Below are 23,675 nucleotides of genomic sequence, written 5' to 3'. Positions count from 1 at the left end.
TTTCCCTTGTTTGGACTGCTGAGAAAGTGTTTGGATGGGACTTGGAAAAAACAGGTATCTAGAATTTCCCTCCCCACTCCCATTCTCACTCTCCTTTGCATTCTCTTTAAGTGCAGATCCTAGCAGGCACACAACCCCATTTCCCACAAACCAGATGCAAAGACAGAGTCATGAGCAAAGGAAGTGGCTGTGGGAGCCTCCTGTTCAGGCCCTTGCAGCACACCCTGGTACATCTGCAAGGAACTTGTTTTATTCTTAATCCCTGACCAATCCAAGTCCCAAATCTGAGGCTGTATTACCCAGACCCAACATTCAAGGTACCCTTTCAAAATGCTCCCATTTGAGCTATCTATGCAAACGAGTTCATTTTCTTCAAAGCCCTCTGTTTCTGTCAAAGGGATAGTGCTACAAGCTTTTAGCACAGCTGCAGTGGACCGAGTCCAGTGGGAGCATCTGAGGAAGAGTGTTTTGGTAGAGAGGGAGGCCTCATCAGCGACTGCCAAGAAGAAATCACCATGGTGAACAGGGCCTTGCCTTCTTTTTGGGCAGAGAGAAGAAAGTAAGTCATCACTGACCCCTAATTGAAAGAAAAAGATAGCTGAAGATGATAGTGAAGTTGCCTTTGGCATGTGGAAGTCATGACAACTTGTCTCGCTACAACAGATAGTGAAGACTCCTCATAGAAGTGGCCACCGGAGACTGGCATGGCCTAATCAAACATGGAAAAGTCATTCCCTTTGTCTGAGTGCCAGCATTTCAAGTGTACTGAGCCTGCCCTCAGCCATTTATGTCTCCCCACTCATCTGCAACTGACTGTTAAATTAGCTTTCACCATGTGACTGACCAAATTAGACAGAGGGACGACACTCCACAAAAATAACTCAGGAGAGCAGGACAGGGCATCCCCTCCATGCTGTACCAAAAGGAAATGAAGTTCTGGATATTGAAAGTAAGAGATTTGGGCAAAGCAACACTCCGGGAGAACAGTCTATCTGATGTTTCATTAAAAATGCCTCCCACACTTTAACTGTGGCCATATCAGCTGCACGAGGTTAGGCCACCTCTCTCTGTATGCCCCTCAGGGAGGGCTGCAGATGAAAGCACACAGCATTATTTCTGTTGGGCCAGTTTGCCCTGTCTGATATATCTCCCTAATATATAGATAGGTTAATTTTTTGTGACAGGCTCTAAAGAGAGAGCTTTAAAGTAATTAATGTTGCAAGTTTTACAGGAGCCATCTGTTCTACAGCAAAACAGGGGCATTTTTTTTTAAGTACACAGAATGACTCTCGGGTTACCCTGTTATAAGGAACGAATCACCCTTAAAGCAGCATGACCCAGTGACTACTGACTGATTTGTATGTCAGACCCTGCATGTTTCCGGAGAGCCTCAGGCAGTGCTACCCAGTGCGTGCAGCAGGGACTCAATGCAGGCTCTAACAGCAACCATTACTGCATCTTGACTTGGGCTTCCTGAGTGGATTTGTAGTGAACAGGCTTCCTCTTTGGGTTGTCATCCTCAGGCCAGCATGCTGCTCGGGCTAATTACTGACATATTTGAAGGACAGGGGGCCTCTGAGGCAACTGAGCACCACCATCAGATAGGGCACAACACTCTGGGGCTTTGTCTAGCCCAGAGCAAAAATTAGATGTGGGCGTAATTACGAAATGCCACCACAACTGATGCCATTGCTTAAAACAATTATACTGTTGCAAGTAATATTTATCCTTAGTCTGGCTGGCAAATGTTGAGCCAGTGAGGTACACAGCTGGCCACTGACACTAGATCAACATCTGCAAACAATGTGGCTCAATTTAAGTGCATCTGTAGGGTGAAGCAGACTGAAACACAGGTAGTGCATGGACCTAAAATCCAGATATACATTTTGAGTGGGTTTGTTTCAAAGCAGCTCTAGTTTGGTCTCTCAGATAAAAGCTCACTGGTGAACAAGGAAAGCAATCCTGACCTGAGCTAAACTGATAATATGGATGCACACTTTGGTTGCTTGCCATGACAGAACTCAGCTGTACAACACTCATTAACGAGTTCAGAAGAAGATTTGGAAAAGGAGAGTCTTTTCACAGCAATTGCAGCAGGCCAGGAAACTCTCAGCTGCCATATCCCTGTTACTGCACAGAACTCCTCCCAAAATAAGGCTGTATAGTTTTATTCACTTTCTATGAAACACTGCAGTCATTTCCACCAGACGTAAACAAGGGAACAGAAGAGCAACTTTCCATTCAACAACACCTGACCCTCACTTCCACCGATCTTCCCACTTTCCCAGCCAGCTCACTCACCTCCTCTCCTCCCAGTACCAAATCTACCCAGTACCAAATGCATCACAACTTGAGCCACTTAGGGAAACAAAACAACCTATCCATTGCCAAGTTTAATCTCACGCAGTCCCAGAGAGTTTCTCATTCTCTTCTGCACTCACCTTCTAAGAGGTCTCTTCCTCTCTTAGCCATGTCAGCATTTCATGAGTGAGGAGAACTCCGTGACATTAACCCTGAATACTGAATTCTCCTCTGTAACGAAAGTGCTACAGTGTGGGTCTAGTATAAAAGACATTTTTCTTACTTGGCCATAAATCAAAAGTCACAAACCACTAGTTTTTATTCACCACACTGGTTTGAAGGATTTGCTGTGACAGCAGTAATGAATTCAACAGAGAAGGAAGAAATCCTCACACATTAAGTGTTGTTTTCAGATTAATGCATAGAGCATCTGTCTAAAAAGGTGTGTGGGAAGGCTTGTTTGTTTCCCTTGAAGAATTACTTTCTGCTTGTAGGAAAGAGGCTGATCAGGAAAGGGGAAGAGAAGAAAACAGGTATATGAACTCACAAATAAACACTCAAATTTCTGAGAGCATCTCTTCATTTTTGGAGGAATACCTGAATTTGACTTGAAAATTAGAAACATCTGGGAAGGGAAAAAAAATGTATGTTATCTCAAAGCTAAAGAAAACTACTTTAGTCACTACTGTTTTTCTTTCACTGAACCCAATACTGAGCTTGAATAACAGATTGCAGGACTTGGTGTGTATGAGACAGAAATAGTGAGGGAGAATTGAACGTGAGCTTAAAAGTGTATTTCAAATTTTACTTTGAGTATTTTTAAAATAAAATGGCAATTTAATTATAAGACATGACCTATGTCCAGTTATACTCTCCACTCAAGAAACTAATTTTTATGGAAACTCCAAATACTAATTTTTTTAAATCAAACTTTTCACAAGAAGATAGAATCAGGATGAAAAATAACCAAACCTTCCTAAGGTATAGTGCCCAAATATGTACACATGTGAACATAGGAGAGTTACAGTAGCTAGATTTTTTTCAATCCACTAGAAAAAGAGGGGTCCATCAGCGACATTTCTCTCAAAATAAATCTTCCCATCAAAATTGGACTGCATTAGTAGAGGTGTCAAGAAAATAAAAGCTATCAAAAAAAAAGGGCAAAGAGGGCAGGACTTCTCAGACTTAATGTGAGCAGGTGGGGAGAGAAAAGGAGAAGGAAGAACCTCCTGCAAAGACAAGAAATATCAGACACTAATTGGTGAGGATGGGACATTGCAGGGTAACACCAAGCCTCGAAAAGCCTCTTTCCTTTGCAGAGAGGAAGTGCAAAGGAAAAAGAGGAACAAAATGCTCCCATTACTGCACCTTTGCAAAAGAGCTAGAAAACCTCCCAGGGGCACAAGGACCGGAGCAGTGGAAATTCATGTAACTGGGAAGGGGGAGAGGCAGAAGAAGATGAAGAGATACAAGTTTGGTTCTACTTTACACAGATTAATGCTCATCTTGCAACAGGTACAACCATTCCCTGTATTTCTGTGAATCAACCTTTCTTCCATCAGGATAACACCCATCATCTGCAGCTATCCAATATGTTTACACAGAATCTTAGCCATATGTTCCCATGGCCTATGTGCCAAAAACCAGAGCAGCTTCCTATCAAAGTCCTGCTGAAATCCTCTGAGTGAGAGCCAAACTGCCTTACTTGGTGTGATACCATAGCAACTCAGAGTCCCCATCATTGCTTAACTCTGAAGGTCCTTGAAAAAGTCTCACAAAGCACAGCAAGTATGTGTGGCCCCAGCTATGTGGGAGACGCAGGGACACAAACAAACGTAAATACTCCTATATAAATAACAGAAAACAGAGGAAGAAGGGACATACAGAAAGAGACCCCTTGTTCAAAGGTGGAAGCCGAAAGTTAGGCAGTGGAATTAATCCCTGCACTCATCAAAATTGATCGGTTTTTCAGCTTTTGCATATAAACTCTTGAGCCTCACGCTTTTCAAGAACACCAGCGTGCACAAGTGAATGACTTTCCAAACACCAATCTCTGCTCCAGATGTGTTTCCCTTCTGGAAACTCCAGGGTCATTAAAATAAACTATGAGGTCACTGAATGAAACCAGGAGATATTTTTCGCATTTGTTAATCATAAAGTTACTTCTGAAAGTGTCTTTTGGATATATCAATGTATTTGATTTTATGGTATTGCAAGGAAGGTTTGCTACAGCTCTAGGCTGCCAGTTTTCCTTGATGAAGGGAAAAGAAAGAAAAGGAAAGGAAATGGAAGAAACTGTATTCCTGTGATTTTCTCCAATAGGGAAACAATAAGGCTAGGAGGGTGCTTGAAAGAATGACCACTCAATAGCTGAGTTAATGAGCTGCCTGTTTTCATGGTCCTTAGTCTCCAAGAGGCAAGCTATTCAAACTGATTATCACTTGAATTACGTTGGGTATCAGGGTCCATATGCTTGGAGGGTATGCAGAAAGAGAAGCATATATCTGCATGCTTAGAGACCATGTCTATTCTATTTGAAGGAAGATTTACCTGATTTATGTGTGTGACAGAGTGACAGAAAGCATGAAACAGCAGATTTTTCTTTTGAAAATCCAATCATAAAATTAGTGTGAGCCATAACACCTGAATCTCCGTTTTCCTCATGTGATTGTTATCAAGTCATGATCTCATCACAAGCCTCTAATGCTTCGAATTAAGAGTGCCTTCTCCTGGAGACAGGTAATTGAGAAAGAAATAAATCGCTGAACTTCTTGCATAAAGGAATTTCTAAGGCTTCTTTTTGGTAGAGAAGCCGTTGAAAAAATTACTCCAGTGAACCCCAAATGCTCAATTAGCAACAGACAAAGATAAAAGTATTAATGGACTATTTTGAAGTCAGCAAACAGTTGAGAATGCCAATACCAGAACAATCTTCTTGCCTGATAGCATGCTGAACTGATTAAATACTTTCATAGAATCATGGAATAGTTTAAATAGTTTTAAGTGCAACATAAATATTAAGACATTATTAGTAACTACTGCTGCTTTCTTACACAAAGTGGTTACTCAATACACAGCAAGTGCATACAGTGCTTCCAAATACAAAGCCAGACCCTTAGCTTTCACTCTGAATCAAAATCTTTAATGCTGTTGTCAGAACTGCTTGAAACTAGCAGGGAATCTAATGCCATGTTTTCCTTATGTGTTCTCTCCTTTCTCCTGTTTATTAGGTATCAAACCTGCTCAAACAATGGGCTGGTGGCTGGTTTCCAGAGTCAGTATTTTCCATCTGTGCTTGACCGTGAATGGCAATTTTACTGCTGCCGCTATAGCCGGAGATGCCCATATTCATGCTGGTGAGTTCAAGCAGAAACCAAACCTGTTAGCCTCTTTTCCCCAGCAGTCCCTATAAATGTCTTTGGCCACTTGGCCCATCAAAAACTTTGTCTAAGAGAATTTGAACAATGTTTTATGGGGCTAAGCAAGTTATTTCCAGTCTGGTAATGGGATTCTTGAGGATCCATGGCTAAGGGAAGAGAATGAGGGCAGAAGTACACTGAAGAGCGTAAGGCAGTAACTAGCCCTAAATGAACACGTCTGGGTACCAGCAGCACCTTCCTCTCTCAAGGCTGTTTGAAGACCAAAGTCAAAATGAGCTACTGAACATAGCCCAAACCTTAAAAAAAAAATGTGCCCCACCTCAACACAGTATCACAACTGGTGGTGGCAACCTCACAGAGCTATGGAAAAATGAGCTACACATCCTGAGCTTCCCTGTGTCCACAGGTGTGGTTTCTCTAAACTGAAACACAGTCACAGTAGCAGACTGTGTAGAGAAAGCTTAATATTGCTCCTGTCTGTTCCTTGTAACAGAACTCATGATCTTACATTCCAGGGCTATTAATCCAGCTATTCTCACTGATACAAAGAATAACCCATCTGTACGTAAAAAAAGGAAGAAAATGGAAGTGGCGAGTGTGAATCTGCGCTTGAATCTTTGTTTCAGAACTCAGCTTCGAAGTAAACTTCCCATTGTGATGCATACAAACTGTTTACATGCCCGTTGGTCTTACTTGTCTGGCTGGCTACTGGCCAAACACAACAGCAGTGCCTTGCTTTGCATCCTTCCATCTCCTGGCAGCCAGGAGGAGAAGAAATGTTCTTTTATTATTATTGTTAAAGATTTTAAATTACAGGAATTCTGTAACAAAGTCTTTGAACATTCTTCTGCCCCTTTCCAGCCCACACTGCCTGCAGAGATTTTCTACCCTAGGGGTTTATTTACCTACCTCCCCAGGCTCTTCCCTCTAAGGGAAACTCACTCGAACTTTTAAGCAGTTCTTCCAACCTCTCTTACTCCTCTAATATTGCATGTATTTTCAGAGAGACAACAGAAATCTCTGACCTCTTCTGCTGTTGTTGACATTTCTGCTTTCCTCAGATGTCCTCTTGACAATCAGGAACAGCTTTGTCTCAGCCTTGCAAATTGGCGTTCAGGTTAATGCAAATCCCAATGTAAATGTTTGGGGTTACTGATGCAGCATTTCCATCTCAGCTGCATAAGGACTCATATTGCCCTTCTATTTTCAACAATGACAACACTCCATTTTTGTACTTAAAAGAATGCCTTATGCAATTCAGCTGCTACTGTCTTGCCATGCAGAAGAGGCAGGTGAAGAGTTTCTCTCTTTAAGCAGGGTAGAAATCCTATGTGCTCATGTTCTTCTGGGAAGACCTGTCACTTAGCTTGTGAAAAGCTTCTGATGAATAGTTTGCAATTATGGGTTCATTACAAACCATTTTGTAATTACAGTCTTTTACCAGTCTCAGACACTCAATCTGGAGCCCAGTTTGTTCCATTCAAGCTACTCACCTATCCTTACACTTCCGTATACACTCTCAGCCTGCACAGTATCTCTCATACAGTTTTCTTCTACTTGAGAGCCTTGTTAGACCTTACTCTCTTGAAGTGCCTCCTTACAATATATTCTTATTACAATATATTCTTCCAATTTCTTTAAAGCTCTCATTCTGTCTTTGGAGTTAGTAAGGTAAATACAAGCTCCTTCTGCATACAGTTATCCAAATTAGGATGTTATGGTCTGGATGGACAGACAAGAAGATTGGAAAAAGACTAGAAACAGGCTCAGAGGATAGTGGTTAAGGGGTGATACCCTGCCTGGGTGCCCATTACAAACAGAACAGTGTGACTAATGATCTACCCTGGGACCTATCCTACTTAATATCTTTATCAGTGACCTTGAGGAGGCAACAGAGCATACTCTCACCAAGTTTGCATATGACATCAAGCTGGGGGAAACAGCTGCTCAGGGGGATATAAAGAAAACCTTTTCCTCTATGACAAGAGTAAGACAGTAGAGCAGGTTGCCTGGTGAGGCCGTGCAGGCATCGTCCTTGGGCCTGAATAAAGACCTGATGAGGTCCCTTTCCACTACTACCCTGTGATCTCAAAGAGGGCTTCACACCATGCAGTGAAAATCCCCTCTCCAAAACAGCAGTCTCCTGTCTATTGTCTGCTGGGAATAGTTTCATTTCTGTTTTATTCCCTTTACCCTGTCTAAACAGCATCTGGGAGCATGTTAGTTGTTTTGCTAATGCATAAGCAACACCAACTGCCATATCATAAGCTCAAGCCCCCGTGCTTTGCACCCACTTTTGCTGCTACAGATGTGACTTGTCCAAATTGTTCAACTTCAGTGTGCAGCAACTAAACTTCCCATACCCTAATCCCAGGAGATCTCACTCACAACTTTGCCTCCACTGGTATTTCCAAGTTCACAAAACCTTGTTCACTCATCACACTTCTGGTCTGTTTCTTGCACTCTGTTTAAGATGCACTTAACAGGGAGACTCCGAATTCCAAATAATCTGCAAAGCAGTACTGGGCTACCATGGGTACGACCTCAAAATGTATATACATATAAGACACAACAAAAATGTGTGTGCATATACAGTATCATCAGTTTCTGCCCCAACCTATAATGGTATTTATCATGTTGCAGAAGCTATCTACAGAGAAATGGCTATTAGCATGCTGCTGACTCCTATTTTTTTATTGAAGCAGCTTAATTTCATGCAAAGGCATCTATTAGTATATGACTATATATAAAAATAAAAGTGGAAAAGTGGAAAAAATACCAGGAAAATATGCACCGACATGTGGTACTTTGTGGATCATGTGTGACACATATGAAAATCCATATTCAAAGACAATCCACAGAGCAGAATTTCTCAGCAGCCTTGAATTTTAATGTGCAATGAATCCTTCATGAAGAAACCAAATATGGGCAGAAAGTCATTTTTTAAGAAAACTGACAATACTGAGGTGTAACAAAACTCTTTGTTTTAAATTAGCTCTCACCTTGGGTGTTTGATCCCTTCTGCTTCCAGTTGTCACTGTAAAGGGCTCTTTGGCAAATACAAAAGCAGGTATTCTGCATGGTTTCTCTCGGCTTTTCCTCTTCAAGACTACATTTCTCATGAGGTGGTCTTCCCTAAAATGAATAAAACCAGATTTTCCCTACGTATATGTTCTATGCAAACAGTTTGTTAGAATTCGACCTGGGTTTAGAGCTGGAAGATTCCTGTGGTTTTTGAGTTCTGCAAATACTTATTGGAATACGAATTTCTGACACCATCATACTGACTGAAATGCACAATTAAACACTTTGCTTAACTTAACAACACAGGTAAAGCCAAATACATGCTTAAGGACTTTGGCTGGTAGCATCTTTATCCTTACTCTTAGAGCCCAGCAGTTCTCTTTCACAGCTCATGTTCTAACCATTAATTCCCAGTTTACCTGCACAGCAATCCCAGATTGAAAATAAATATATTAATCTTTTCCAGCCTCGTAGTTTTGTAGTTGGTATTCAGTTATGGTTTTTTACAAGTACTTCGTTTCCTTCCTCACCATGCCAAGTCTTGTCATGGATTCTGCACATTTTTACCATACTGAAAATAATTAACACTCCTCACAGGAAAAGATCCTTTTATTTTACCTGGCTAAGGAATACTACCACAGTAAAATAAACCGTGTGCTGATTCAAACCATATAGGAAGCATAACCATTGCAGATGCAGAGACAACGTTATTAAGTGGACCCATTAGAACTCAGATTTTTCTCTTTGTCAGGAAATTGAAAGCTTGATCTGTACTCTCAAAAGCAAACACATGTCACAGAACAGCCCCAAGTCTGCACAGACTGTTTATGATTGTTTCCCCTCTCAAAACAACCAGCAGTTCAAGTGCCAGGTCTGTCTGGAGCTGTGGCTGCTCTCTGTCACTGTAACATTGTCCAGGCAACAATTACATTTTCCAAGAGTTACGAGGCTTAAAGAATTTATTTGTTTTCTTGACTCAACCTGCCACCGAAGCCATATTGAAACTGATGAGATCCTCTGCAGGTTGCTTAGATATTACCAACAGCAGAGATACAGATCCAGGAGGTGAACTCAGAATAGATGTGGAAACACGCACTTCTGGGCAACACAATTCCCCTCCCCTCTTCTGCCCTTTTTTTTTTTTTTAAAAAAAAGGGTATTTTGTATTCCAGCAAACACAGCCTTACAGCTCAATCTCCAGGTTCATCTTCCAAAGCCATCTTAGAAGAAACTCACTTACTTAACATTGGAAAGCTGGTTAGTGTTATTCCAGACATGTCTTTCCTGAGGAACAGGCATAAGATGCCCTGAGCGCTCTGCTGCTGCTGTACTGCACTAGCTCACATAGGCCTCCAAGAACTGTGGTCCCACTGTGTTGGCCTTGTGGCTCCTCATCCCTGTGAGTGGAAACAGAAGGGCAGTGATGTTTTAACGTGAATCTATGATCTCAGAGCCTGCAGCCCAAACTCAAGCCCAAAATATACATGATATGGCAACATGAGAAAGCTGCTCATCTCTAGAGCAGCTCCACATCACCTCTAGTTCTCTGGCACCCCAGCAAACTGGGGTCTATCCATACTGGGAGCATTAGCAGGAATTTCTGCAGACAGTTTACTAAGATCTTTGGCTTTTCAGCACAGTGTGCTGTTTAAAAGGGCATGACCACTGTCTTCCAGCTGGAGGAAGAACTGGAATTGATTGAAGAGGCATGTGAGTCCCGTGTTCCCTGAATGTAACATGCAGGCTCTTGGCTCTTGAAAAAAATAAAGAATCTCCTTTAGGAGAGTCATACACTTGAAGCACTTGTAAATAATGTCTGAAACAGCAAGGCCATTCAGGGGACACTCCTTGTCCTCAAAGGTCAGAAAGTTAATGTCAAAGCTTATGTTCTCCTCTCGAAATGAAACAGCTTCTTCTTTTGGCTGTGGCATTGTTAGAGGAAGAGTTCAACAGCAAAGAGGAAAATGAAAGTTAGAGAGGAGCTATTCATCTTGTTAGCACTGTAGTTGCACAAGAAATGAAAAATGTAAGGGCACTCTGAAACAACTAGCAGGGAATAAGTATATTCAACAGCTGGAGCAGGAAACCATGAGCTCTACCACTGACTGTCTTTGATATTTCAAAAGACTCATTTCTTTCATCTGCTTGATATCTGAAGGCAAGGCATACCCACAGTTCCCATTTACTTCTCTAAGGGGCAGGCTGTACAGTATTAATAAGGCCATTGGTGGGACTCGATCTTCTTATCAGTAAAAAATAGACTGATCATAAAAAATAGACTGAAATCAATCATTACAAAGAGTGCTAGGGATCACTGTGGGTTAGTAGTAAACATTCTTCTCAGTGCTAAATGAGTAATTCTGTGTTTTCTATTAATCTCTAACAGTAATTCTTCACCATTGAAATTAAACAACATTACTAGTTTCAGACTAGAACAATAACAACAGTAACCCTGTTAAATATTTTTATGCCTTTTTTCAATATTTCCTTCCCTGAGAAAGATTTACAGGATTATAGTAAAGTACATTAGAAAAACACGGGGATGGGTGTGGTGTTGCAAACCAGTCAGATGATAAACCATCCCACATCTACTCTGTCCCAGCTAAAAACCCCGTTATGAAAATACTTTTTTCTATAAGGTTTTCCTGCTCTCCCAAACACATGCCAAACCACTTATATCCCTTCTCACAAGCCTTTCTTTCCCAGTCTTCAATGTAGAATTACCGCTTTCTCCTCTCTCAACACCTATATGCATATCTGGGTTTAGTAAACAATCCCACTAAACACACCCTGCTAGCCCCTACACAGATCCTCTGCCTCCTTGGAGTTCATCTGGAGTTCATATTACTCACTGCCTAGCTCCCATGATCAGGATAACCCAGGTCTTCTCACAGCAGATTTGCAAGCTTCTCTTCTAGGGCCTTCCCTCACATACCCTTCTCAGGCACCACAAGCACCATGGCTTGCCTATACAGGCCCTAGATCACCCCAAATAGCAGCAGGAACTTCGTCTCAGCACTTGCTATTCCAGACTTCTCACTATTCCCCTAGCTCAGTTTTCTTTGCTAAGAGGTCAGTAACAGAAGTGCTTACACAGCCCATGTGCAGATTACCGTGGATGGTTCTTCCCAAATGGGTCTTGCCCTTGGGCTTGGACTCCTTGGGAGTCCAGACTCCTGTGGGCAGGCAAACCCTCACCAACTAGTGCAAAAAGTCTCCCTCACTTGTTTCATGACTCCTCTCAGGTACAAACCATATATTGCCACATGTGGCTTACAAATGTTAGCAAGTATGTAAACAAACTACCTGTCTGTAGGGCCTGGTAGGTGGTTCACAGTTGATATGAAGTTGGTAGGCACTAGAGAGTAAAATGCTTAATGTTTTTAGTTAAACACTTGATAACAAGGTTACACACCATGCTGAGGGAAGTGCTGTCCTGTACTGGGTAGACCACTTTGAGAAAACCCTTAATGGCTGAATTAAATGACCAGAATTTCTCCCTTCCATGATGAGAAAACCACCTACTTAATATCCCTATGCATTAAACGTACAGTATCCGTCAGTGCGGATCTTTTGTGACTTATCCCCAAGACACCAAAAATGGGGATGATAGAGAAGAGCTGGGTCACGCCACAGGGCCCTGCTATATGGACAACCAATGGCATTTCCTCCCAAGTGATAGAACACAATTCAGATGACCTTGAGATGCACGGGCTTAAGGGAACAGTTTCATAAATGAGTACAGCAAACATCAAAGAGAACTGAATTAGACAGACAGACCACACAGACCCAAGTGAACTTGAACATTGCTGTCATGACACTATTTATAACTTTTATCTCCAGAACAAAAGGAGTCAGTAGGCACCTGTCTATGTAACAAGACAAACTTCAGAGCAGCTCAAGTCCCAAAATCATTTACCTGCAGTAATTGCATATATGTGATTTTTGAATATGTCTTAGTGGAGGAGCCTTAAGAGGCTGAAAGGTAATGTGGAGAAGTTAATGGAGAGGGAGGGGAAGATGAGAGTAGGCAGAAAGAAAAGAGAGGGAAGCTAAATGAAGGCTCCCTACTGCATCCATTCACTTCAGAATAACACCACCTGCTTCTGTGAAAGGTCTGTGAGACCCTTCACAGCAATTCAGGAGCTTGTCATCAGTTTTTCTTTTCAACTGAAAGGCTCACGAAACAAGTTCAAAGAACTAACTCTCAGTTCTTTCTCTCAGAAGAGCTGAAAGCAGCTTTTTAACCTTGTGTTTTGCACAGTCTTGTCTGCCCAGTACATAGCGCTGGTCAAGATCACAGAACATTTTCCTTGCTGAATGCCAAACAGATGTTACGAAACACATTTGGTGGAACATATATATAAACATGTCTTAGCGTTTTCTCGTAATAACTCAAAAAAACCCAAAAACCTGGAGCTGATGGGGGAATACAGAACTAAATCCTGGTCCATAGCCGGTTTTCATACCGCAATTTAAAAACCTGCTACAATATAGGATTCTTCGAAGATGCACTATCAGACACCCAGGCTCCAAATTAGTAAACTAAATATGGGGACTCTCCTCTGGCAGAGAGAGCAGACACACCATTAACCTTTCTTACTCTCCAAAACAGCATGTCCATATTCTGTCTACTGTGTCTTTGAGGCATTGGCTGAGACTCTGCTAGTTGGTCTGGGCTAAAACTGCCCCAGGGGTTGCTCTAATTACACACCTAGGCAATTGAGTTACAGTGCCCAGAAATATTCTCTGGTGCTGTTTAATTTACTAGCATAGATGTAACCCCTATTTCCCTTGGACTCTGGCTATGGACCCAGAAATACTCTCAAGTTCCCAGATTCAGACCCACAGCTTCACTGAAGGAAGACTCGTGTATGCAAAAAAGTCTTCCTCAAGGCCTTGATTTCTGTGTAAAGAAAATGGATAAAATGCAGACCAGGTAGCAGAGGTCAGGCTTAGTGAAGTATACTTCAGCTCCTGGAGTTACAGCTCTGGGCATGGAGTGCAGGGCCCTGAAAGCAGCTCTTTGCAAACTGGAGGGCTTTTATTATATTATTATATTATATTATTATATATTATAATAGCAAATTGGCTATACGAAAAGACCAGCTTATGGTCAGCTAAAGGCTCTTCTATGGGGCCATAAAAGTGTATTAAAGATTCAAGTCATAGGTTGTCTAAGCAAAGAGGTATTCAAGTCAGAGTTTTAAACTGTCTGACACTGACAAACAAATACATATTTGGGAGCACAAGGGGAGATGTCCTGAAAGCAAACATGATAACTACAACGTTCGATCAAAATAACAAATACATCGAGTTTGTCACTGTTTGATAGAAACACATTCAAGTGATGATCTTTAGTCTAGGAAAAATCACCAGCTACTTGGTGAGAAGCCACGGGAAACAGCCTTTTGTAATATTTGTATTTATTTTCTTTGTCTGGGTCAGAGTCAGTTCCCTTAAATTCCATAGTGGTTTCATTTTGGACTTTTCATGCAAGCTGGACTGAAAACTGTGGCTCTGATTTTCCCCCTTGCAGAGCATACTCGTGACTGTCTATTTACCCATGCTAACAACTGCTCGTGTACATGGTTACTTCTGTTTCTCCTAGTCCACAGCAGCTGTCTGCATGACCTGTGAAATACTGCTGTAGTTCTTACCAACAGCAAAACACTGCAAGGCCTCTGCAAATCCAGGCGTCCTTGGTCAGAGCTCTGACAACAGACACTGTAACCAGGCCTGATCTTCTGCTTCCCAAACACACCTGAGGACAGGTGTTCTTGTACTACAACTCATAATCTGTTCGATGATTGCCAGGGCCAAAGGACAGAAGGCATGAGAACAAGGTATCTTCAAAGAAGTTGACTGCTGATGCTTTGGGGTCTTAAAAAGGGCATGCTTGAGTTTCACACTCAATTTCATTTTTCAGTTGTCAAGGAATAATGACTTGTTACAAGGAGTGATGTTACAACTGAATGATGTTTTTCTTTAATTTTCAAAAGCTGAAATTGACCTGGACTTACGTCACATCTGCTTTGCAAAGAAAAGGTAACCAGCATAAACATAGATGATCAGAACATAAAAAAGATGATCAGAAATACACTTAAAATATACAGAGAATTATGGCAATTTGAGAGGAATTTTTTTGTTATAGCAAGTGGCTTTAGGAGAAAACAGCATAATATTCCAGAGTCCCTCAGTTTTCAGGTAAACTTTTCATTTCTGAGTATTCCAACAGTTACTGGTTTGGGCTCCAAATATACCCAAAGCTGGGTAACTTTAAAAACTTAAAACCATCCCAATAATTATATTCCCAATGAATAAAATGTTTAAGCTTGTGCTCAAACCCCACTGGTTTAACAAAATCTAAACATGTACATGAGTGCCTGGCTGGCAAGTGCTAGGATCACCTTCAAGCATCATTCAAGCCCTGCTGCTGGGCTGAATGAAGTCAGAAAAATGGTTGTCAGTATTTCTGTAGAGGCACCTTAACCCTGTTAGTCTCTAGAGGAGTTGAGCATTTCATTTCCACAGGGACAACATCTCCCTTACAGGGAACCTGATTCTTCCCTGTGCTGTTTCAGAGCGAAGCTGACATAATGCCACTAGCAACTCCCACATAAAATGGAGTAATAGAAGGAAAGACTGAGTGCCAGGGTTCCATTCCTGACCTCTAACATAATGCTGACATAAAGTACTGGTCAAGGGCCCAGCTCCTTCCTGCATCTGTTCATTATCTGTAAAACCAAGTACTGTATTGCCTATTTCCCAGGGAAGCAGTAACCATAATGTGATTAATAAGTGCAAAAGCACTTTGAGCTTCTTAGATAAAATACATGGAACAAATATTGTCCAGGCCTATATTTTTACATTATAAACTAGGCAGAAAGTGGAAACAACAAAGAGGAATGGATTAATTGCTACATTCATTTAATATCCATAAATGGATAAATGCTTGCAGTTTATTTGACTTGGCAACGTTTGCAGCACTCCACAGCAGCAAACCAAACAGACTCACAAGAGGATGGAGCAAATCCCTGCAATAAAGACATAAGTGGTAGACGAGCTCTTGTTCACACTGCTTTTATCCCACAGCTGCAGATGTATATACATAAAATACTCCAACTCGCTCTTAACAGTTCTGAACTTACCGAAATGTATTCAAACAGCTACATGAATTAGTTACGTAGAAGGGAAAGGCAGTCTCACAGGTGACACTGCATCTTGTGGTGCTCTTAAGAAGCAAGAACTTTCAAAGCAGCAGGAAAAATCTATTATTTGAGTTGCATTCTGTCACGTGGACTTTTTTATAAGATGCTAAATGATATTATCTTCTTTTTCCTTAATGTAAAAGGTTAACAACAGAATATCCAGGACACTATGGAGAAGATATGGACATGATGATGTACACTTACGACTATTACATCCGTGGGGCAACCACAACTTTCTCTGCTGTGGACAGGTTTGCTTTTTCCTGTTTCATTAGAACTTTTAATTATTTTATTTTATTTTTTTTTAAAAAAAGATCTTCCTTTTCTGTTTCCTCCAAACAGTGCATGGCTACACATCATCTGCTGTGGTACTCAGCAGCAAGTGCTTCTGAGGACCATAGTGAATGTGGCTAATTGTCTCTGGCAGTGTATCAGGAATAGGGCACTTTCATGTACAAGTGGATCATTTGCCATGTCCATCTGAGCAGTGAAAAATGCAGCAATTAGGAGGTTTAGCTAAATCTGAGCTATGCAAATTGTAAACCAGATGTTTAGTTTTGTTTCTCCGTTACCTCTCGTTGGAGTATCTTTCATCTAACTCAGTGAAAACTCGGCCTGAACACCCTCCTTATTATATTTCTTAGTACTTACTATTTCTTCGCAGAGAAGGGGAGAATCTGCCAACATGCAAAGATCAGACCACACAAGCTGCATTGTGAATGCTGTAAACTGCCCAATCCATTGCAACATATTCTAACAGATTTAAGGCCACACCAGGAACTAAGGCAATGCACATTGATCCCTTTCCAGAAAATTAGTTAACCTGTTTTTTCTTGATCAGTCCTGGTCATTACTTGACTTCTGTTTATCTTCTTGAGTGAGGCCCTATGGCTAGTGAAGTTGTAGCCATGCAAATGGACGCCTAATTGCTCTGCTCAGTTAGAAAGAAGTCTCTCTTCCCCTTTACTATGCAGAACTGCAAATTTTTAAAATTTGGACTTAATGCTCCATCCCTGGCACTGTTCGAGGCCAGGTTGGATGGAGGCTTGGGTGACATGGTTTAGTGCGAGATGTCCCTGCCCATGGCAGGGCGGGTGGAACTAGATGATCTTAAAGTCCTTTCCAACCCTAACTATTCTATGGTTTTATGATTCTATGATTCTATGACTACAGAGATCCTAACAGAGCAAGTTTAAGGATAGTGTGAACGAACAGTCACTGAAATCTGATTGTGGGAGAGGGATTTTGATTCTTTACTCTCAAGCTGACCTCTAATACATCGACTGCAAGCTATTTCTTTGCTGATGTTTTTATTAGACACCTCAGTCCAGCATATTAAAGCATTTGTTATCAAACACAGCACAGACAGCAAGGCAAGGTGCGCTGTGCTGGCCTATCACTGCCAAAACTGGCTACAAGATGGGGGAGAGAAAAGAGAAGAGGGAGTTTAAGCACACCAACAGTTCAAGATGTCTAATAACACTCAAAGGAGCCAAGGTGCTCTTGTCGCTGTGATACTCTCAATTTGCTGGAGTTCATTAGGGATCCCTCAGACAAAAGCTTACCTAAAATAAGGAGGCTTTTCCAGAAATGATAACACATTAGCTGCAGATCCATAACTGTAATTTTCTGGCTAAAATTCATTAGCGTGTTTATGGCCAAATGGAAGCCAGGCCTGCAAATTACTCCTACAAGTCCAAGACTAACTTTCACAGTTAACTGAATCAGAGTATCTATTTATCCCTTTAGATAATAAATTTACAAGGCTGCAAGGGACATCCCTCTTCTGGGGTTTTTCTCTTACATATTTCCCAGTGCTGTTCTTAATGCTTTTTCCTCATAACTGTGGCAGAAAGTAGGGGAGATAAAGCAGACAGTGCTCTCCCCTGCAGCTGGATTTCAGCCTCCATCAGATACGGACCAGAGAAAAGTCAGAAATGACAAGGACGAGCCTAGAAAACAGAGCAGTTGAGTTAACGGATGCCTCTGAGCAGATTTGTGCCTGTGACTGCTGAAGCCTTAACACAGCCCTCAGAATGGTCTGGCAGTGGGGAGACTGGCCAGGAGCAATGGCAGCATCACAGGGATGTACACCAGGAGTAAAGATCCTCACAGGTTATGGGACTAGAGCACCTGTAAAGGGAAGAAACCACCAACACCTTTGTCCTACCACTGCTATGACAACAGAGATGAACCTGCAAAATAGTAGCAGACGAAAACTGTAGAGAAAACACATTACGAATTGCAATCCAGGAGACTTCTCTGTGCTAATGACCTTTCTGGTTCCCAGCTTCCAGAATGACCAAAAGCAACTTGTGATGTCTAGCGCATGAAGTGAAAAATATTCCTGCTACACTGGTTCATAATTCAGATTCATGCCACACTATCCCGAGTGGTATACTCGCAAAAGTCAGCAGAGTTTGTCAGCCTAACTGGTTCTTTGCAGCTGCTTGAGGCAGAATAGGAGCAGAAAAATCTATTCCAAGTTTCAGCCTGCCAGAAGCACGCACGTGCTCCTTGTCTGTGTAAACATGCTGTAGATTTTGAGCCTGCTTTTCATTTTTAAGCACATTAAACTTGTGTCCATACTGTTTAGCCCATGATTGGCAATGCTCTTGTGCTAATGAGAGGCACAAAAAAAGCCTCTGAAGGTATTTTAGTTTAAGCTTTCCTAATCACTTCAAACAGTTCAGTATTTTTAGACATTCTGAGTAAACTTGCAGAAATCATATCTTCCCTTCTTACTCCCTAAGACATTGCATCACTGAGGTCACTGCTGATACACAGATATTTGAGAGAGCACATGATGCCTCTGGCAAAAGCTGTAGAAAGTGTAGAAAGGTGGTATTCCCACCTCCTCTTCCATAATATCTCTCTGTACATTCCCATGCCTGTGTATCAGTAATGAATGAAGGAGCTGCTGTTCATCATCAGACATTTGAAGTGCTCATGTGTGGAGAACAGACTTCAGAAGCGGTTACATTTTTCAGTTCCACTTTAAATGGGTCAAAGGAGAAAACAATTGTCTATAAAGCAAAACAAAAGCAGCTGGAAAGAATCAGCAGAGGCCTGAAGTACCTCTGGGAGCATGTTTGGGACTGGTGGTAATGCTGATGCAGACAGGATGACCCATGGACATCAGTAAGGGAACATTTACAAGGAAAGGCAGTATTTTTTTTTTAAGAGTGACACAGGCAAGTTTCAGAGGGGGTGTGTGAAGCTGGCTGTAAACAACTGAAAATACCCACATAGACACGTACATTGTAAACCCTTGGCAAAATAGCTTCCAAAATTAAAAATAATCATAGAATCATAGCTTCACAGAATGGTTTGGGTTGGAAGAGACCTTAAAGAGCATCTAGTTCCAGCCCACCTGGAAGGGCAACACCTTCCACTAGTCCAGCCTGAGCTCTGAAACATTCTAAGTAAGGATGGCATGGGTCCCTCATGGAACCTTTTTCAGGGGCTATGGTCTGGTTGGATCTGTCTTTTGAGTCCAGAGAGCACCAATGGCACATTCCCCAACCAACCTCAGCAAGTAGCTTGGACAGAGAGGTGGGGATTACCAGATGAGCTTGGTAGGTACCACAACTTGCTCTTCATTGCCTAACGTAAAAATGTACGTGCAGACTGTCAGAAGTTTACTTCTTCTACAAAACTGTTCTCTGCTCCATTTATTTGGGTGATCTGAAGAGCCAGTAATTTCTTAACTGCTCAGACATTCACTGAAAGATAGATGAACACCCAGATACCGCAACAGTTAGTACATCTGAAATGCCTGGACAAGCTGGATCTCTACCAAGCGCAGCTGAGCCAAATTATAGGGTACTTCAGGTCCCTAATAAGTTTCATACGATGAAAGAAAGAGGATTTTGTCAAACTCAATAGGAAAAGGAATTCAGAGATTTTTTTTAACTGAATTGGAAACAGATTGTTTGGCAATGTTTGGAGATAAAAGGTATTCTCCCTGTAGCATCAAAAATTCAAATCTGACAGCACATGACAGCTGGGGAGTAATAGCGACAATTCAATATTGACTCCCCAAGCCAAGGAAAATGCAGGAAATCAGCAATTTAGAGAGGACCTATAAACTGGTGTTAAGGATTTGCAAAGGCAAGTTCATAGAGTATGCCACACTGGACAATCCCTGATGGGGTCTGCACCCCCACTGGAAAACTTGAATGGGATCTACAAATTGAAACAGGCTGATAACTACTGAACTAAACACACAGTCACAATGGTACAAAGCAATTGCCTACATCCTGAAAAGTTGGACATATGCTTAACTTCAAACATAAGTAATGCAAAAAAAGATAAATTAAGACATTAAATGCATAGACCTACTGGCCATCAACCACATGGATATATGCCAGAGCATCTGCAAGTTCAATTACAACTTCAGAAATAATTATGTTCTAATATTTTAAAGCATGTTATTAATTCAGGTAACTAAAATATGTTTATTTTAAAGAACTTGACTTTTAACTTTACAATATCCTAGTTCAGAAGAAAATATTTTACTTCAGCTTTTGAGCTAAAAGTCTCTCTGACAACAGGTACTAGTTTAGCAGATCTTAATTTGGACTCATATAATCCTGTTAATCCACATACGTGTCATCTTTTGGGGTTTTTTTGGTCTCTCTAGGTAGCTTGGTGACCAAAAGAGTAATAACTGTCTTTGAAGAGCATGCATATAGTCCAAATGAGGACTTCCTAAAATAAACCTAAAATGAATCTTGCATTTCATTAACCTTTGGTTTTATGAGGAAATTACAATTAAAACCCGACTAGGAAAGGCCTAAAGAAAACCAGAATTACACACTGTGTAACTAAACAAAGACTTGCTGATGGGTATGAGACAGACCCATTCCACTCAGCATAAACTGGTAAAGTAGCATAGTAAATTTCCAGTTAAAAACCTCAGCTAATGAAAGCTGAGATGAGACACTTTATACCTACACAGAACTTACAAGTCAAATTCATCTTATTTCAGGATAGAGTCACTCAGCCAATGAAAGCATGTAAGAGCCACTCATACCAAAACCTGGGCTCAGGTGTCTCAGTACATCCCTGAGACACAGCAGGTTCTGCACCAGTTTCCTCACTGTTTGGAGCCAGTCACCAGACAACCAGGACTGTGCAGGGGTCTTGTAAAGCAAGCTCCTATTGAATCACTCCAGCAGCATCACCTGTCCCATGCCCCAGGTTTAGAAGATCACTGTTAGCAGAATCCAAACCTTCAGAAACCTCTCTGAGTACTACTCATTACCAATTTAAATGATGGCTGCCATGTTCAAGGACTATAGTTTAGATCTGAATTCCTGTTAGCCAGTACCAAGCAGCCTAAATTGAACATTTGCTCCACAGCAGGACAGTATTTGATCCTTTGAACTTATGCCTTTTTGTCAAGGGGAAATTTAACACACAATAAAATGAGGGGGAAATTTGCAGCCTATTGGACAGTAAATTACTGGCCTCCACTGCTGAATCCTGCTGTGCCAGTCATGCTTCCAGCTAGCAGTTGTTAGTAGGTATTGTATCACCCTCCTGAGAGAGAATACAGACATCCAATTACTCACAGACTAGGAAGAGCATACTCTCCTTACACTCATATACATTACTCTGCCTCACATGTGGCTTGTGGAGATCAAGGATGACAAGTGAATTTAATTTCTCTCACTATTGATTCCTTCACATCTTTAATAAAAGATTGAAGCTAGAAAACCTGGGGGAAAAAAGGGGGAAAAAAACCCAAAGAAGTGAATTTTGCTGTGTGGATAACTCCACACTTAGAAATGGCTGGAAAATCACACACATATTTTGCTTCATACACATTCCTGAGCAATATATCGCACATCAATGACTTTTGACAGAACCATGCTTTTCCTCTTGGTCGCTGATTTAAAGTCAATTTAGGACTGATCACCATCAAGAGTCATTGTCTTCTGAAGGATACTCAGAGGCCTAATTATTCTGAGAAATTATTTTCTCACCTTGTAAGGAAGTGTGAAGGAATTATAACTATCGGACATATTTAATCTCCTTCCAGACCATAAAACCACAAAGCACCCAGAGGAAAGTCAGCTAATGGCAGACAGATGTTTTTGTTGCCACAATATCTGGTGTCAAGTTATTCTTACTTGTATAGCCTCATCTTCTGCCATTCTGGCTCACTAATACCTCTCTCTTGTCTCTCTTTAATGCAGGGATCGTCAGTGGAAATTCATTGTCTGCAGGATGACAGAGTATGACTGCCCATTTCAAAATGTTTAAAAGCTTGAGTGCACCTCACTTGGAAAGCTTGGGGACAGACAGGGTGGGATGAGGGTCAGTGGTTACAGGAGAAGAGCCATTAGCCTCACAAAAAAATACCAAGACTCATCAGCTGTCTGCTGAAGATACAATTCTTTCCCTCTGGAGCTAAGAAATAAATTACCAGCCCACATGCTTGCAACAGTGATTTTGGAGGATTCCTTCAAGTTGCACTGGCACTTGTATCCCCCAATTAAAATTGCTTATGGCATACAGGTTTACGATACTCAATCCTATGGCATATGCACAGTTACCTTTTTTATATAAACATATAGCCATTTTGAACACATGCAACTTTCGTTTACATATAGCAACTTTGTATAAATTGCTTCCCAGCACGGTCACTCCAAATGAGGTGGAAACACACTATAAGCTTTCCAACACCAACTAAGACTTTCCTGCCTTCTACTTTGTACTTGGAACCAGTGCAGTGATCCCTACCAGCTTCTCAGCATTAGTAGCTGAGAGTGTGCTGAAAGCGGCATCAGGAGGTCTCTGATGTACTACATGTACAGCCCTCAGTGCAACTCCATTGCAACAAAGGTTTGCCTGCACAGGGGAATTCCAAGTATTTACGACACTGGAAGCATCAATACCTGATTAAATGAGCATAGATCCATCAATAAAAACAGAAGCCTAACCACCCAGCTTTACTGAGAGTCTCTTTTATATTGTTTTAAAGGTCTCTAATGCCATAACTAGCCAGGAGCTCTACTCTAGGCAAACCCTGGAGTAGGTCAGGCCACTCGCTCTCTCAGTCAATACAAATACTGCACTTGACACAAATCTACTTTTCAGGTGGTCTGGGTTTCCACTATGGATGCCTGAACAAATTCCATCTGCCCCTGTTAATATAGCTTTGGCTTAGAATAGACAAATAAAGCTAATGACTTAGGTGACCTAAGTTCCTCCAACTTGCAGACCTCATTCCCTGTAAAGGATAAGATGGCCATGATTCAAGACTGCACAGTACTTGCACAGTGTAATCCAATAAGAAAGACTATTGATTTCTTCCAGGAAGATCAGAGGCAGGAGTTTTACTCTTGAACAAACCAGAATTTAGGGCTCAGTTTCTTAGCTGGTGAAGTCAACGGCAAACTTAGCAGTGGCTTCCACGTTGCTGGCTCAAGGGCCATGATTGACCCCGTGTACCAATTTAGTTGTAAACCTTCGTAGGAAACAAGAGGTATCAGACAGTCAGTTTCCTGTTCCAAGCATTTCTAACATATTTACTAGCATACCCTCAAGTGTGAGCATTAAAACACTTGTCCAATAAAAAAATAATGGGTTTTGCATTGCTGTAGCCTTGTTCTTTCTTGATTTCACTTACACCAGCTTATTAACTTGCACACGAAGAAACCCTATGTCATTCCGAGAGACCATGGTGGTGATTAGAGAGTTTCTGTGAGAACCAGTTGCTGAGACATGTACATAACAGTGGGAAAGA

At 41.4% G+C, this 23,675-nt stretch overlaps 1 protein-coding gene across 1 annotated transcript in view; it reads left to right on the top strand.

The window, feature by feature from the left end:
- Positions 1 to 22,518, top strand: part of DPT (dermatopontin) — a 27,529-nt gene extending 5,011 nt beyond the window's left edge. The window contains exons 2-4 of the mRNA XM_010023824.1: positions 5,532 to 5,657; positions 16,060 to 16,167; positions 22,123 to 22,518. Coding sequence (XP_010022126.1) covers positions 5,532 to 5,657; positions 16,060 to 16,167; positions 22,123 to 22,189 — 301 coding nt within the window. The 3' untranslated portion in view covers positions 22,190 to 22,518. The remainder of the gene's footprint in view (positions 1 to 5,531; positions 5,658 to 16,059; positions 16,168 to 22,122) is intronic.
- Positions 22,519 to 23,675: the final 1,157 nt, after the last annotated feature.

The sequence above is a fragment of the Nestor notabilis genome, unplaced genomic scaffold, assembly GCF_000696875.1.
Source record: "Nestor notabilis isolate BGI_N333 unplaced genomic scaffold, ASM69687v1 scaffold32691, whole genome shotgun sequence".
Taxonomy (NCBI): domain Eukaryota; kingdom Metazoa; phylum Chordata; class Aves; order Psittaciformes; family Psittacidae; genus Nestor; species Nestor notabilis.
Note: the sequence above shows the minus strand (reverse complement) of the source record. Positions and strands in the feature narration are given on the sequence as shown.